The sequence below is a fragment of the Chiloscyllium punctatum genome, chromosome 44 (genome assembly GCF_047496795.1).
Source record: "Chiloscyllium punctatum isolate Juve2018m chromosome 44, sChiPun1.3, whole genome shotgun sequence".
NCBI classification, from domain to species: Eukaryota; Metazoa; Chordata; class Chondrichthyes; order Orectolobiformes; family Hemiscylliidae; genus Chiloscyllium; species Chiloscyllium punctatum.
The window spans coordinates 17,642,066-17,660,403 of NC_092782.1; the positions used below are offsets into that span (position 1 = coordinate 17,642,066).

At 41.1% G+C, this 18,338-nt stretch overlaps 1 protein-coding gene across 1 annotated transcript in view; it reads right to left on the bottom strand.

Moving 5' to 3' along the window:
* The window catches only part of fgd6 (FYVE, RhoGEF and PH domain containing 6), a 143,686-nt gene that overhangs the window by 32,280 nt on the left and 93,068 nt on the right, over positions 1-18,338 (bottom strand). Inside the window, exon 16 of the mRNA XM_072562384.1 lies at positions 3,981-4,127. Coding sequence (XP_072418485.1) covers positions 3,981-4,127 — 147 coding nt within the window. The remainder of the gene's footprint in view (positions 1-3,980; positions 4,128-18,338) is intronic.

Here is an 18,338-nt window from a genome sequence, read left to right on the forward strand (position 1 = left end):
ACACCTAGGCTTTTTCATGCCTCCTTTGAGCTCTCCCAAGTCCATTTTTTAGTTCCTTCCTGGCTACCTTGTAACCCTATAGAGCCATGTCTAATCCTTGCTTCCTCAACCTTAAATAAGATTCCTTCTTCCTAGGTCATCCAAGGTTCCTTTGCCCTACTATCTCTTCCTTGCCTCAGTGGGACAAACCTATCCAGCACTCTCATCAAGTGCACCATAACAACCTCTACATTTCTGTCATGCGTTTCCCTGAGAAGATCTATTCCCAATTTATGCTCCCCAGTTCCTGCCTAATAGTAGTATAATTCCCCTCCCCTCGCTGAATACTATCTACTCCTATCGCTCTCCATGACTATAGTAAAGGTTAGGGAGTTGTGATCACTATCACCAAAATGCTCTCTCACCATGATATCTGACACCTGACCTGGTTCATTGTCAAGCACCAAATCCAATATGGCCTCCCCTCTAGTTGGCCTATCTACATATCGAGTCAGGAATCTCTCCTGGACACACCTGATAAAATCTGCTCCATCCAAACTATTTGAACTAAGGAGGTTTCAATTAGTATTAGGGAAGTTGAAGTCACCCATGACAACTCTATTACTTCTGCGCCTTTCCAAAGTCTGCCTCCCAATCTGTTCCTCCGTGTCTCTGTTGTTATGGGGGGGGGGGGGGGGGGGGTGAGGGGGCCTATAGAAACTCCCAATAAAGCGATTGCTCCTTTCCTTTTCTGACTTCCACCCATACTGACTCAGTAGACAAACCCTCCTCGACAACCTCCTTTCCTGCAGCAGTGATACTATCCCTGATTAGCAAGCCACTCCCCCACCTCTTCTACCTCCCTCCCTATTCCTTTTCAAAAACCTGAACCCAGGAACATCAACAACCATTCCTGCCCCTATGATATCCAAGTCTTCATAATGATCACAATGTTGTAGCTCCAAGTACTGATCCATGCTCTAAAGTTCATCACCCCTATTCCTGACACTACTTGCGTTAAAAAAGAGTCACTTCAAACTATCACTGACTGCAACTTTGCCTATCAATGGTCTATCCTTCCTCACATGCTTTCTGTACGCTGTATTTGCCTGTTCACAAGTTAGTCCATTCTCTGATCGTAGCTCCAGTTTCCATCCCCCTGCCAAACCTCATTAAGACCCTCCTGAAGAGCTCTAGCAAACCTCCCACCCAGGATATTGGTACCCAGTTCAAGTGCAAGGTGTCCTCCTTAGACAGGTCCCACCTTCCCCAAAAGGTATCTGAATGATCCACAAATCTGAAGCCCTCCCTCGTACAGCAGCTCTGTAGACACGTGACCAGCTGCACCCGCTCTCTGTTCCTAGCCTCACTAGCCCGTGGCACCAGTAGCAATCCTGAGATTACTACTCTGGCTTGTTCTGCCTTTTAGCTTCCAAACTAACTCCCTGTATTCATTTCTGAGGTCCTCATCCCGTTTCCTAGCTCGTGTACCAATTCTTCAGGCTACTCACCTTCTCCCTTAAGAATTTTGTAAACTCGATCAGAGACCTCCCTGACCCTGGCACCCAGGAGGCAACATATCACCCAGGAGTCTCGTTCCTCACCACAGAATCTCCTGTATGTTCCTCTAACCATTGAGTCTCCTATCATTATCACTCTTCTATTCACCCCCCTTACCTCCTGAGCCACAGAGCCAGGCTCAGTGCCAGAGACCTGTGGTTGGCTCTCCCCCACAGTATCCAAAGTGGTTGACTTCTTATTGAGGGGAACAGCCACAGGTGATCCCTGTACTGATTGCCTATTCCCTTTCCCTCTCCTGATGGTCACCCAGCTACCTTTATCCTGTAACTTAGGTGTAACTACTTCCCTATAACTCCTATCTATCATCCCCTCAGCCTCCCGAATGATCCAAAGTTCACCCGAATCAAATTCCCTAACGCAGTTTGTGAGGAGCTCGAGTCTGGTGCAATTCTCGCAGGTGATGTCAGCAGGGACACTAGTGGGTGACCCTTACCACCCATATTGTCCAAAAGGAGCATGCAACTGCCCCAGCTGCCATCCCCTCTGCTCTCAATTGCCAAAAGAGAAAGAAAAAAACACTTCCTTACTTTACCAACCCTCCACACGGTGTTTTTTTTTGATTTGAGGAGGAGGAAGGATGGGAGACACCAAGCATGTGGTGTTTCGGGTGTAGCCACTGCCCATGCCCAAGTATATTAGTTCACTTACCCAGCTGTCCTTGTGTCCACATCTGCTCCTGTTCAGCCTTAGCTCCGTTGATTCACAAGGTATTTAATATTCAAACTTATTCAAGTTTCTCCAGTACTGCACCTCTGCTGTTATTAATTACCTGAATTACTTCACTCTTTTTAGCCCAAGCTATCCTCCATTTCATCTTCAATGGGAAAAACTGGCACAATATTTGTTCAGTGTCTCTGCCATTTCTTCATTTTCCATGACAATTTTGCCTGTCTCTGCTTCCAGGGGATTAACTTTTATATTAGCTACTCTGTTATTTGTATTTGTAAAAGCACTTAAAATATGCATTTACATTTTTAGCTTATTTATTTTCATATCCTATGTTTTCCTTTCCACCAACTTTTCATGGCCTTTTGCTGGTTCTGAACAACTCCAAAGATTCAGACTTAAAATTTTAGCAAGAATAATTCAAAGTTTTTTTACTTAAATCTAATACTATAATTAAATCTAATACTATAATTAATTTGTACGCCAAGATGATTCTTTATTGCAGATTTTGTGTTATTTAATGGGATTTATTTTAATTGACATAGACTGTTCAAATGTTTTCTATTGTTTATTTATCACCATGTTTTTTGATTTATTTATGAAATAAACCTTAGCTTGCTCTTCCGACACACTAATGAAACTTGCATTGTTTAAGCTTAAGATACTTGTTTGAGTCATGAATAAATTGCTCTGAATCTTAATAGCATTTAATTGTATTATGACCATTATTATCCAGTGAATTTATTTTTAATTGTGAAATTATATTTAGTGCTGCCTTATTAATCTAAAATGGCCTTATCCCTATAGATGAATCCTTAGCATCTTGCTGCAGAAGAGAGTTACAAAAAGCATTTACAATTCTCCAGTCCTACTGATCTGAGTTTTTACAAGTCCATCCCACAAGAGACAACCTGCAAGCCCACCACTTCTTGAGTGGGCACATTCTGAACTGGTTGTCATTCAGTATAACTCTGCTGCCTATCAAAACATGCTGATACATACAACAAAATATATGACTCCACTCATGTTCTCCAAATAAAAGAAGTTGTGAATGGGAACCTGTATGGGCCACTATGCTTACCTTATTGAAGGATTCACTGAATATTCTTTGTTCTAATCCTATATGAGCTGACCTTCTTAACTCTTTCTCAAGTACATTGATGACGAGAGTGATGCCACCTTTTGCTTTGGTTGAAAGATGCCTACAGCTTTGTCTCCAACTTGTAGCCCCATCCTCACCTTCACATGGCCCATCTTTACCTTCCCTTTCTCAACATTTTAAAATTTCCATTTCCAGTACTACTGAATGGTTACTGACCGGAAACATGAACTTGGTTTCTCATTTCACAGATGGTGCCACAATCGCTGGGTATTTCCAGCGGTTGTTTTCGGCATCAGATTTTCTGCATCCACAGTATTTTACTTATGTAAGGATTTTTGAACTATGTTTATGCAATTACATTTCTTTGTATTAAAAGTCTTCCTTATGCACGGTGCCAGCTTACCTGTGAAAGCTAATAGAACAGTCTAAAAAAGCAAACTGTACATCTGATGGAACTGCATAAACTTAATGGAAATTCCCACATCCTGGTTACAAAGCTATCATTTAGAAAATAATAATTAGAATATAATTTAGAAATTATTACAATGCCTTCTAAAGGCACTGTGAGAACCAGAAAAAAAAAATTGTACCTCAATAAAAGATACAAAAAGTAAGAGTCAAAGCAACATAAAATATGCAATCAAACACTAACCTTTCCACACGCTCTACAATGATGCCGCCTCCAAGTAAGTGTAAAGTCACATGTACAAATCATGCACATGGTAGCCCGAGGATCAGGGATCCATATGGGTGCCTTCGTGCCCAGAGGTGTATTTAGTTCTGGTTTGTCTGGTTCTTCCTAGAAGAAGAAAGAAGTTCACAATAGCACAGAAACTAAAAAGGAACTGAATCATCCACATTACCTGCAGGCTGTTGCAATATATTGAAATTAAATAAAAAATATTTTCTTTTAAAACATGTACAAAAATGTGGTATTAAGTGGAAATTTAATGCTTCCTGAATCATGAAAAGGAAAACCAAAGGTTGTGAAAATCTAAGAAGCTCTGGCACAATTTTAAATAACTAGTACACGAATCCAAGATATAAGAGTGCATTATGAGATTTCAGTTCTACACCATAGACCTCTGCCTTGGCCTGAAACTAAGGTGTGGTCCATTATAGATTAGGTATTTATTTAACTTTAATTGAGACACAACAAGGGTAAAGAGGAAGGATCGGGTCTTAGTTCTCAAAGATTCAACCCTTTAGTTATCCTTAATTGCTCCTCTGTTGCTTAAAAATAAATGATTAGGAAAACATTTTAAAAATTCATTCACAAGATGAGGATGTTGCTGGCTAGGCTAGCATTTGTTCCTCACCCCTAATTGCCCAGAGGGCAGTTAAGAGTCAACCACTTTGCTGTGGCACTGGAATCACGTGTAGGCCAGACCAGGTAGGGATAGCAATTTCTTCCTTAAAGGACATGAGTGAACCAGATGGGTTTTTCTGATAACTGGCAATGGTTTCATAGTCATCAGTGGACTCTGAATTCCATAATTTTATTCCACCATCTGCCATGGAGGGATTCAAACCAAGGTCCCCAGAACATTACTGGGTCACTGAATTAACAATCCAGTGATAATACCACTAGGCCATCACTACACCATATGCTAGGCCATGAGGTTGCAGATTGTGCTGGAGTACAATTCTGCTGCTGTTGATTAGATTAGATTACTTAGTGTGGAAACAGGCCCTTCAGCCCAACAAGTCCACACTGACCCTCCAAAGAGCAACCCACCCAGACCCATTCCCCTACATTTACCGCTTCACCTAACACTACGGGCAATTTAGTTTGGCCAATTCACCCAACCTGCACATTTTTGGACTGTGGGAGGAAACCGGAGCACACTGAGAAAACCCACGCAGACACGGAGAGAATGTGCAAACTCCACACAGACAGTTGCCTGAGGTGGGAATTGCATCCAGGTCTCTGGCGCTGTGAGGCAGCAGTGCTAACCACTGTGCCACCATGCCACCCATTCCACCCACTGTGCTGCCCACTGTGCCACCGTTAGGCCCACAGCACTTCATTGATGTCCAGCCTTGAGTTGCTAGATCTGTAGAAAGTCTGTCCCATTTAGCACGGTGATAGTGCCCACAAAATGATAGAGCTTACTTTCAATTTGTAGGTAGACTTCATCTCCTTAATGATTGTGCGGTGGTCACTCTTATCAATACTGTCATGGACAGATGCATCTGCAGCTGGCAGATTGGTGAGGAAGAGGTCTTGTTTTGGCTCCCTCACCAACTGCTGCAGACCCAGTCTAACAGCTCTGTCCTTTAGGACCCAGCTCAACCAGTAGTGCTGCTGCTGAGCCACCTCTTTGTGATGGACATCAAAGTCCCCCCTTCAAAGTACATTTTGAGCCCCTGTCACCCTCAGTGTTTTCTCCAAGTGTTATTCAACATGGTGGAGTTCAACTTGGAGGAGTACTGATTCATCTGCGGAGTGAGGGCAGTATGTGGTAACCAGCAGGAGAATTCCTTGCCCATGTTTCTTTTGAAGCCATGAGATTTCAAGGGGCCCAAAGTCAATGTTGAGCACTCGAAAGGCGTCTCCCAATGTATTCCACCTGTACGCTGGTGGGACAGGATATATCCAGGGATGGTGATGGCGGTGTCTAGCATATTGTCTGTAAGGCATGATTCCAAAGAGTATGACTACGTTAGGACATTGCTTGACTATTTTGTGAGACAGCTCCCCCAATTTTGGCACTCGCACCCAAATGTTCGTAAGAAGGACATTGCAGGGTCGTCAGGGCCGTTTCTGCCATTGTCTTTTCCAGTGCCTGGTTCAATACAAGGTGATCCAGTTTTTTGAGACTTCATAGAAATGGCTGCTTAGGCCAGAATCAACTACACTGCTATAGGGCTGGAGATGCATTTAGACCAGACCAGATGCAGAAAGCAGATTTCCTTCCCATTGACAATGGTTTCATGGTCATCAATAGATTCTTGATTCCTGACTTTTTTTTTTAATTGAACTGGAAATATTTGAACCCAGGTCCTCAGAACATTAGCTGAGTTTCTGGATTAATAGACCAGCAATAACAATGAGACCATCACCTCCACCCCGCTCATCAACACAACTCTTCATAGATTCATGCCCATTGAGCATATACCACCAAAAATATATGTCTACCTACACTACCCCCATTTTACTGCAATAGGCAAGTCATGAAGCCCTCAATCACACAAAACTATGACATTTTAAGTGCTCATCCAAGTATTTTTCTAAAGTTGTGAAGTTACCCCCCCGACACCAACTTACTCTCCCAGACAATCCATTCCAGATCCCCTCCATCCTCTTGGTGAAGGATGTTTTCCTCAAATCCCCTCAAATCCTGCCTTTCACTTTAAAATTATGACCCCTTGTTACTGAATCTTTGAGTAAGGGAAACTGCTGCTTTCTATACACCTTCTCCATGCCCCTCAAACTCAAACACCTCTATTACAATCCCCCCCTCAATCTTCACCACTCCAAAGGAAGCAACCCAAACTTATTTACATCTGAAATGCTCCAACTCAGGTAGTGACTCTCCTTTGATTTTTTTATTTGATATGTCACCACTTCTTATTTTCTACGTCCCTCTATTCCCCTTCTCTATTTCTCTCTCTACCATAATATCTCTTTCTCGAACCCCCTAAGTCTGACCCCATCTCTGTCTCTGTCTCTCTCTCTCTGTGACCACTTTTTCTCTATCCCCTCTCTCTTTTTCACTCTGTTTATCTATCTCTATCACATCATTATGTCCCTCTTGATCTACTCCTTTATCTCTTTCTCTCTATTCAACTCTCTCAACATCCCTCCCTTTATCTCACAATCCATCTATTCCTCTCTCACTCTCTGATACCACCACTACAGTGGCCAGCTGCAATTGGAATGAGGCCATTTCCTGTTTAATGTCCATTTATGCATTATGATTTCAAAAGATCACATAAAAATTTCTTGTATTGACATACCTCTGAAAATATTAATATATGAAATATATTAATGTAAGAAATGGCAGAGAACTCAGGATATTTGGAGATAAATTCTAGTTCTGTTCATTTTTAATGTCTTTGGAAGATTCTAAAAGTATCCAGAGCACTGCGATGACCAGAATAATTACTAAGAAACCATACTTTTCTTTCAGAATAGTTCAATAAAGAGGTAGAACTCTTAAAAATTACTCAACTTCACACTTGGTCAAAGAGTGCAATATACTACTCCATCCTGATCTCACTGACAATTGTAGTAAAAAGTTCACCATGTAATTTCTTTCTACAACAAAAGCAGGCCATTTGGCCCATGGGACCAAAAACACAAACTATATTATATCATTTCAGACCATTTAGAATTCTCTCATCATCGATGTCTGAAAGAACCCTTTTAACCTCCTTACAGATACTCAAAACTTCAATGAATAGTCAACACTCTCTCCATTCAAGAGGCATAGCTGCATCAGTTTATTTTCAGCAAATTTTTGCCTCACTTAGTGCTATTTCCTTGAGTTAATGTCTCTTCCTAAGACCTTTAAAACGAGTTATTAACTTTGTTCACTTATTACTCAACATGAGTTCGATGACCTCATGTCTTCTATAGGATTGTTTGATGTCCTCTGACACCTCCACTCTACTTGAGTTTTCCTCTCACTGATTTCTGAGCACTTTAGCATATCTACTAACCATACTTTTTAAGTCAAGGGCCTCTTATAGAATATAGAACAGTGCAGCACAGAACAGGCCCTTCAGCCCATGATGCTGTGCCGACCATTGATCCTCATGTAAGGTAAACCTAATGTAAGAACCCTCAAATTTCTGTGACCATATGCATGTCCAGCAATCTTTTAAATATCCCCAATGACTTCGCTTCCATAACTGCTGCTGGCAACGCATTCCATGCTCTCACAACTCTCTGCGTAAAGAACCTGCCTCTGACCCCCTCTATACTTTCCACCAAACAGCTTAAAACTATGACCCCTCATGTTAACAATTTCTGCCCTGGGAAAAAGTCTCTGGCTATCAACTCTATCTATGCCTCTCATTGTCTTGTATACCTCAATTAGGTCCCCTCTCTTCCTTCTTTTTTCCAATGAAAAAAGTCCGAGCTCAGTCAACCTCTCTTCATAAGATAAGCCCTCCATTCCAGGCAGCATCCTGGTAAACCTCCTCTGAAACCTCTCCAAAGCATCCACGTCTTTCCTATAATAGGGCGACCAGAACTGGACACAGTATTCCAAGCGCGGTCTAACCAAAGTTTTATAGAGCTGCAACAAGATCTCACAGCTCTTAAACTCAATCCCCCTGTTAATGAAAGTCAAAACACCATATGCTTTCTTAACAACCCTGTCCACTTGGGTGGCCATTTTAAGGGATCTATATACCTGCACACCAAGATCCCTCTGTTCCTCCACACTGCCAAGAATCCTGTCTTTAATCCTGTACTCAGCTTTCAAGTTCGACCTTCCAAAATGCAGCACTTCGCATTTATCCAGGTTGAACTCCATCTGCCACCTCTCAGCCCATCTCTGCATCCTGTCAATGTCACGCTGCAGCCTACAACAGTCCTCTATACTGTCAATGACACCTCCAACCTATGTGTCGTCTGCAAACTTGCTAACCCATCCTTCAATCTCCTCATCCAAGTCATTAATAAAAATTACAAAGAACAGAGCCCTGTGGAACACCATTCACCACTGACTTCCTGGCAGAATACTTTCCTTCCACTACCACTCGCTGTCTTCTGTCGACCAGCCAATTCTGTATTCAGACAGCTAAATTTCCCTATATTCCATTCCTCCTGACCTTCTGAACGAGCCTACCATGGGATACTCTTCTGTCTAAATGAACTGGATTCTTGTGCTCTTCTCTCTCTGGGTTCCAAAACTCAGTCAACAAACACTCCAGCATCTAGTTCCCAGAAGTCATTGAGCTAAAATCATGATTTATTGGAAAGGATATTTTCAGCTCACTGTTCAAAATGACATTGACCTTTAAAAATTTTCAGACCTTCAGAAAATTGAAAATTCTAACAGTAGTTTGCACCACTTAGGACCCACATTCCCAAATGACAAAAATAAATGATTTATCTTCATTAACAATTCTGGGACCGAGAATTAAATGACAAGTGATTACATTTTACTTTGTTTTCCTGTGTACTAGATTTTGGATATGTACATGGATACCCAAATCCCTTTAGTTTCCTATAATTCCTAGTCTTCCCTAAGCCATTAAGAAACCAATAGTATGAGTCTCTCTTGAATTCATGAACTTATACTTTTCCATATTAAATTCCATCAGCTGTAGTTTGGTCCACTCACATATTTGGTCCATGTTCTCTTACACCATCTTATATAGCTTACTGTACTTCCTTACTTAGTTTTAGCTGCAAGTTTGCATGTACAACTTTCTATACCTTTAACAAAATTATTTATATGTACAGTTGGTTCTGCTATAACACAGTAGTTCCATGCTCGTGCAACCCCATGTTACAAGAAACTTCCATAATAGCAGCACCATTTAAACTAATGGGGCCGAAATCGCATTATAACCAATACACGCTTTAAAAGTTCATGCTTTAGAAATGCATTTCAGCGAATTCACATTAATAAAATGCATGTTATAGCAGAATGATCTGTACACTGAATAATTGGCGCATCAGTAAGATTCTCAGGGGAAACAGTATTAACTGCATTGTCTCTCAGGAAATGTTCCCTTTATCTATCCACTGTTTTATAAATAATTATTGATCCACATCACAAGGTCACCTTCAATTACGTACACTTGCATTTTGACGGATAATAAGATTCAGCATAAGAAATTAAATACATGCACGAAGCATATACAAAACACATAATCCAGGTTAATACTTCAGTGCCACTTTGTAAGTTACAATCCTTCAAGAGAAATTGGAGGCTTCACCTACTCTCAGATGACTGTAAAAAATACCATGGTTTTTTTTCCATAAGAGCTGGGGACAGCCTCCTAGATCCTGGACAAAAATTATCATTCAATTCAACATCACTGAAACAAATTGAGTCTTTTTTTCAATGCTGTTCTTGGGACATTACGAACCACAACTTGGCCGTCACATATCTCTAAATTTCAACATTATAAATCTTTTCCCTGCCAGTACTCAAAAAAAGACAACAAGAACATTTATCATCTGTGATTTTCCTTTCACTAAAATCAAACAAGATTTAACTTACCAAGGTCACAATATATTTATAAATGCAAACTTGAGTGAGAGAGAGAGAAACAAAAAGATCCGATAATGTTAAGTATTATGTACACAAAGTAAAGCAGCAAAATTACTGTGGCATGAGGAGCTGGAAAATTACATGGTAAAATGCAAACAATTCTAGGCCACGTGAAATATTGGTCTTCAAGTGGGCAGAAACATTAGTTTTCCCTTAATTACCTTCTGTTACTGTCAACGAGTGACTAATGCAGGTATATGAGATCACAAAGTGAACTCTGCATTACAGTAATCAGAGCAGTTAGTGCATGTCAGACAGGAGGGGTGCACATAAATAGCCAAACGCAACCCTCATTGAACCCTGCTCCTAACGACATTCCTAAAAAAAAAGCATGCTAAACTAAACAAAAATCACTCCCAGTAGAAAACATCTAATAAGAATAGGTTAACATATGACCCCTTTATTTTTACATTAATTTTCTACTGGCTGCCTTGAACGAAAAATTCTTCTCACTAGCTCTTACTAATTTGCATTTCAATACCTGTAGGGATGGAACTTAAAGTCAGAGTCACTGAGATGTACAGCACAGAAACAGACTCTTTGGTACAACTCGTCCATGCCAACCAGATATCATAGATAAATCTAGTCCCATTTGCCAGCATTTGGCCCATATCCCTCTAAACCTTTCTTATTCATTACACGCTTCCAGGTGCCTTTTAAATGTAGCAATTGTACCAGCCTCGACCTTTTACTCTAGCAGCTCATTCCATACACACACCACCCTTTGTGTGAAAACATTGCCCCTTTGGTCTGTTTTAAATCATTCCCCTTGCACCATAAGCCTATATCCTCTAGTTTTGACTCCCCCAGCCAGGGGAAAAGACCTATATTTTTGACCCTATTCATACCCCTCATGATTTTATAAACCTTTGTAAAAGGTCAGCCCTCAGCTTCCTATGCTCCAGGGAAAACAGCCCCAGTATATTCAGCCACTCCATGTAGCTCAAACCCTCCAACCCTGGCAACATCTTTGTAAATCTTTTCTGAATCCTTTCAAGTTTCACAACTGCATACAATATTCTAAAAGTGACCTAACCAATGTTCTGTACAGCTATGACATGACCTCTCACCTCCTATACTCAGTGCACTGAGCAATGAAGGCAAGCATACCAAACGCCTTCTTCATTATCCTATCAACCTGCAACTTTCAAGGAACTATGAACCTGCACTCCAAGGTCTCTTTGTTCAGTAACACTCTCCAGGATCTTACCATTAAATGTGTAAGTCTTGTCCTGATTTGCCTTTCCAAAATGCAGCACCTCATATGTATCTAAATTAAACTCCATTTGCCACTTCTCAGCCCACTGGCCCATCTGATCAACATCCCAATGTACTCTGAGGTAACCTTCTTCGCTGTCCACAACACTGCCAATTTTCATGTCATCTACAAATTTACTAACCATACCTCCTATGTCATCATCTGAGTCATTTATATAAATGAAAAAAAAGTAGTGGACCCAGCACCAATCCTCAGTCACACCACTGGCCTCCAGTCTGAAAAGCCAACCTACCACCACCCTTTGTCTTCTACCTGAGAGTCAGTTCTGTATACAAATGGCTAGTTCTCCCTATATTTCATGTGAGCTAACCTTGCTAACCAGTCTATCATGAGAAACTTTGTCGAATGCCTTACTGAATATTATAGGGATCATATCCACTGCTCTGCCCTCATCAATCTTCTTCGTTACTACTTCAAAAAACTCAACCAAGTTAGTGAAGGACAATTTTCCATGCACAAAGCTGTGTTGACTATTCCTAAGTCATCCTTGCCTTTCCAAATACTTGAAAATCTTGTCCCTCAGGATTCCCTCCAATAACTTGCCCACCACTGATGTCAGGCTCACTGATCTATAGTTCCCTGGCTTTTCCTTACCAGTTTTCTTAACTAGCTTGCGGCACACTGGGGGCAACTTCTTTACGCAGAGGGTGACATGTATATGGAATGAGCTGCCAGCGGAAGTGTTTGAGGTGGGTACATTAACAACATTTAAAAGGCATTTGGACAAATAAACGGATAGGAAAGGATTAGAAGGATATGGACAAAATGCAGGGAAATGGGTTTAGCACGGACAGACATTTTGGTCGGTGTGGACCAGTTTGGGCCAAAGTGCCTGTCTCCGTGCTATAGGACTCTATGATTCCTGCTGGTCCCTCTCCCCTTTGAGAATATTCTGTACCTTCTCAGATATATCCTTGATCGTGGCACCAGGGAGGAAACACACCATTCTGATTTCTCGCTGTCTGCCACAAAAATGTCAATCTGTGCCTCTGACTACAGAGTCCCCCATCACAATAGATCACTTGAAACCCTTGTTACAATACAGTCAGCCTTGGTATGAGAAACCTGGCTTTCTGTGCTACACTCACTTGAGAATCCATTCACCCCTTACATTTTCCAAAACAGCAAACTTGAGATGGGGCTAGCCACAAGAGACTCCTGCACAACCTGCCTCCCTCTCCTCCCTTTCCTGGACGTAACCCATCTCCTGACTTTATCTGCTGTTTTTCTCCCTTTCTACAACTGCCACCCATCACAGCCCCGAGCCCTTGCTAATTCCTCATAGCCTATTTTTATGAATATTTTTAATGAAAAGAAAAAAGGTTTTGGTTTTTTTTTTACAAAACTAATACAAAATAGTGTAACCACTTTACAATACAATAGCAACATAGCAACAATATAAATAAAGAAAACAAACTATTAATCTACTCTACAAACTACCAAAACACAGAGTAAAATATAAAAGAAAAAACTCTATATAAAGAGAAACTACAATACGATAAATAACAAAAAAGAAAAAAAAGAAAAATAAATAAACATTCAAAATAGAATTCTATCAATCATAACAAGACAGCTTAATTTACTTTCAATAAAGTTATAACACACAACACACTCTTATTGTAGCTCATTGTAGATCTCCCAAGCAGGAGATTCCTCTGGATTCCCAAAGTTTAAAGCCAGCATCGATCAGGGTGGCACGGTAGCTTAGTGATTAGCACTGCTTCCTCACAGCACCAGGGTCCCAGGTTCAAATCCAGCCTCGGGTGACTATCTGTGTGGAGTTTGCACATTCTCCCAGTGTCTGCATGGGTTTTCTCCGGGTGCTCCGGTTTCCTTCCACAGTCCAAAGATGTGTAGGTTAGGTGAATTGGCCGTGCTAAATTGCCCATGCTGTTAGGTGCATTAATCAGAGTATAGTGGGTCTGGGTGGTTTACTCTTCGGAGGATCGGTGTGGACTGGTTGGGCCAAAGTGCCTATTTCCACTCTGAAGGGAATCTAATCTAATCTCGATCAAGCCTGGCTGAAATCCCAACATTACCACTATAGGAGTGAAGGGGGAGGTTTTTTGTAGATTCCCTCACCCTGTCGGATCATCCTCCAAGCTTTGATTGTATTTAGAACAATCAGGCTTTTACAATGATCCATGACAGTTCTCATCTTATCCATAAACAATTGGTTGATGAGGGGGCATTTTGCCTGGGAAGCTTCAATATCCAACCACATTGATTGTGGATCACGAGAGACCCAATCAGCCACATATGATAGCAAGGAGCTCAGCTGGTATTTCCTAAAATCTGGGAAATCTAGATTCCCCCCTCCTTTTTTGTGGGAGCTGCAATTTATCTAATTTGATAAGGGACAGTCTATAATGCCAAACAAAGGAACCTAGCCAACCAGCGCTTACCTCTGCAATATCAAAGGAAGCATTCTCAAAGGGTATAATAGGCGAGGGAGAATATTCATCTTTTTTTAGATTAGATTACTTAGTGTGGAAACAGGCCCTTCGGCCCAACAAGTCCACACCGCACCCGCCGAAGCGCAACCCACCCATACCCCTACATCGACCCCTACCTAACACTACGGACAATTTAGCATCGTCAATTCACCTAACCAGCACATCTTTGGAGTGTGGGAGGAAACCAGAAATCTTGACCAGAGATATTCTTCCCAACCAGGATATCGCGATGTCTTCCCAGTGCCCAAGGTCCTGCCTTATTTTCTCTAACAGATGGACATAGTTAGCTTCATATAACTGTCAAATGCCAGGGTAGTAAAAATGCCTAAGTAGAGAAAACCTCCCTGTGACTACCAAAAGGGGAAGCGGGTTCCATCTGCAAAGTTGGATATGCTGATAAGACCTCCCACTGGCATGGCTTCTGATTTCATAAAATTAATTTTGTACTCTGATCCTAACTCCGGGGCCGTTATACTGGAGTCCGTCCAGATAGCTTTCACCAGCGGTTCAATCACTAATGTAAATAATAGTGATGAAAGAGGGCACCCTTGACGACAACCTCTGCCAACACTAAAACTATGTGGTCTTATGCCATTAGTAAGTACTGCTGCTTTGGGTCATTATATAGCACTGCGACCCATTTGGTAAAAACCTCCCCAAGGCCAAACCGCTCAATGATATCCTCATTGCCTTTAATTGCCACTCCACCCAATCCATGCAATCCTATAGGACTCGCAACTAAACATACTTCCTGCAGACATAATCATCAGTAACATAGAAACTCTACCTATCTCCCATATCTGGTGAGAAGAAGACATCACTATACTAAAGGCCATCTTTGCATCTTAACAATCTATAGACCCAGAAAATAGCAGCGTCTTACTGCTATAAAAAACACTGCTCTAGGCTAACTTAGTATCTGTGTTTTACATTTTTTAAGTTTAATCAAGAGACACATCTCAATAAAACATTATCAAAAATGAACTCACTCCACTTACTATTGTAACTTAACAAAATAAACAATAAGGTTACACTTCAAAAAGCCACTACAAAGAGCTCTCCGACACAGGTTTCTCCAAGGTCAGCTGTGAATTTTGCTGTTTGTTGATTTTTCTTAGATCAAATTAGATGTCCAAAGATACTTGAAATCAAACAACACAGGCAGTTAGCTGTTCAGATTCATTGCTGGGTCAGACAGCAGTGTAGGTTTCTTTCTCTGTTAGAATCATGTCCCACGTGGCTTTTGTCTGTCATCCTCCTTTTTTAAAGTGCCATTATTTTGCTCTTTTCTCCCCCCACCAAAGTTCTAAAACAATGCAACAGCTTGTAAAACAGTAATTACTGTTCCTATGATTTGAGGAAATCAGATCCAACACTGCAAATATCTCAAAAAAAAAGCAGCTCCTATAACTACAAATTTTCCCCATCCTCCACCTTAGATTTTTAAAAGATATTTGAATTCCTAGTGACTGACATGAAGAGATTTCAAATTGTAAGGCACTAAGAATAACAAACAACAAAACACTACTCCAGAGGCAATGAGTACTCTAAACTACAGAAAAGAAAATCCTTAAGATTTTAGAACAACTAATCATTCCATGTTGCATATGTAATTTCAAGCATGCTTTTTCGAGAATTCAGTCTTTTCAAAGCTTTTCTCAGTTTTTAAACAGTTCAATCTCCCCATTTTACCAAGCAATAGCATCAAGTGCCCAAAGGTTCCCTCAGTCCTCTGAAGTATTAAACTGACATTCATCATTTCTTTTGGTTTTTCTGGGTGAAGTCTTCCATGTTCTTAAACCACTGTAGATTCCTTGACTTCAATCAGCAAAGAAACTTTCTCCAGCAAAGTCTGACAGCGAACAGAGAAAGCAGCCCTGTCCTACTGCAGAAATAACATTACTGTTCCTCATCAGTCTTTCTTTTTCCTGTGCAAAGTCTCTGAGAAATAAAGTCTGCTGCAGTGAGAACACCTACCTCTGCCTTAAGTTTTCAGATGTTAAATCTAGTATCTGCATTTCAATTACACATGTGTCAGGTAGAACTGATTGCAGTCACATGACCCTCATTAAGTTATTTACCTTAGGTTAATGGGACAGTCCTTAACAGAACCATTTTACAAAACGTCACACTCATAACACACAACAAATAGCTAGGGCCTTAACAGATAACTTTGCAGCATCCTTGAACACAGGCGAGGTCCCGGAGGACTGGAAAATTGCTAATGTTGTCCCCTTGTTTAAGGGTAGCAGGGATAATCCAGGTAATTATAGACTGGTGAGCCTGACATTAGTAGTAGGGAAGCTGCTGGAGAAGATACTGAGGGATAGGATGTACTTACATTTGGAAGAAAATGGGCTTATCAATGATAGGCAACATGGTTTGGTGCAAGGCAGGTCATGTCTTACCAACTTAATAGAATTCTTTTAGGAAGCGACAAAGTTGATTGATGAGGGAAAGGCTGTAGATGTCATATACCTCGACTTCAGTAAGGCATTTGATAATGTTCCCCATGGTAGGGTGATGGAGAAAGTGAAGTCGCATGGGGTCCAGGGTTTACTAGCTAGATGGATAGAGAACTGGCTGGGCAGCAGGAGACAGAGTAGTAGTGGAAGGGAGTTTCTCAAAATGGAGAACTGTGACCAATGGTGTTCCACAAGGATCAGTGTTCAGACCATTGTTGTTTGAAATAACATAAATGATCTGGAGGAAGGTACAGGTGGTCTGGTTAGCAATTTTGCAGATGACACTAAGATTGGTGGAGTAGCAGGTAGTGAAGGGGACTGTCAGAGAATGCAGCAGAATATAGATAGATTGAAGAGTTGGGCAGAGAAATGGCAGATGGATTTCAACGCGAGCAAATGCAAGGTGTTGCATTTTGGAAGATCCAATTCAGGAGCGAACTATACAGAAAATGGAAAAGCCCTGGGGAAAATTGATATACAGAGAAATCTGGATATTCAGGTCCATTGTTCCCTGAAGGTGGCAACGCAGGTTGATAGAGTGGTCAAGGAGTCATACGGCATGCTTTCCTTCATTGGGCAGCGTATTGAGTACAAGAGTTGGCAGGTCACATCTACATTTGTATCGGACTTTGGTTCGGCCACATTTGGAATATTGCGTACAGTTCTGGTTGCCACATTACCAAAAGGATATGGATGCTCTAGAGAGGGTGAAGATGTTGCCTAGTATGGAAGGCACTAGATATGAAGAGAGGTTAAGTAGATTAGGATTATTTTCATTAGAAAGTCAGAGGTTGATAGAGACCTGACGAGAGGTATAGACAGGGTGGATAGTAAGAAGCTTTTGACCCCCAGAGTGGGGACTCAATTACTAAGGGTCACAAGTTCAAGTTGAGAGTGGAAAAGTGTAAAGGAGATATGTGTGGAAAGTTCTTTACATAGAGGATGGTGGGTGCCTGGAACACATTGCCAGCAGAGTGGTAGAGGTGGGCACAATAATGTCATTTAAGAAGAATCTGGACAGATACATGAATGGTTAGGGAGCAGAGGCATACTGATCCTTAGAAAATAGGTGACAGGTTTAGATAGAGGATCTTGATTGGTGCAGGCTTGGAGGGCCAAAAGGCCTGTAATTTTCTTTGTTCTTAACTCTAGAACTCCTGATAAATAAAATTTAGGAAACTCTTTTTACTTTGCACATGCATGCTGCTCCTCATCTGTACCACCCATTTGTTACTTCTCTCTCTCAACCCTCCCATTCGCCAAGTCCCTCTTCTGACGCCTTGATGTCCAACAAGTGAAGGTTCAGGTGAGGAAAGCAGCAAATCAGTTTATTAAAAACACTGAGCACATGCAATAAACATGTTAAAATGAATATTGTCTAAACAAGGGATACCTGCAGCAATGCATTATTGAAAGGGGGTCACGGTGGTCACAAAACCTCGTCAAAGTGTGGAATTCTATCTAAAAGGTGGAAATGACATTCCTGCAAATATATGTATATGGGTTTCAGCTGATGACAGGATTGGACCGTCTATGATTGCTCTCATGGATAATAATGCTAACTCATTA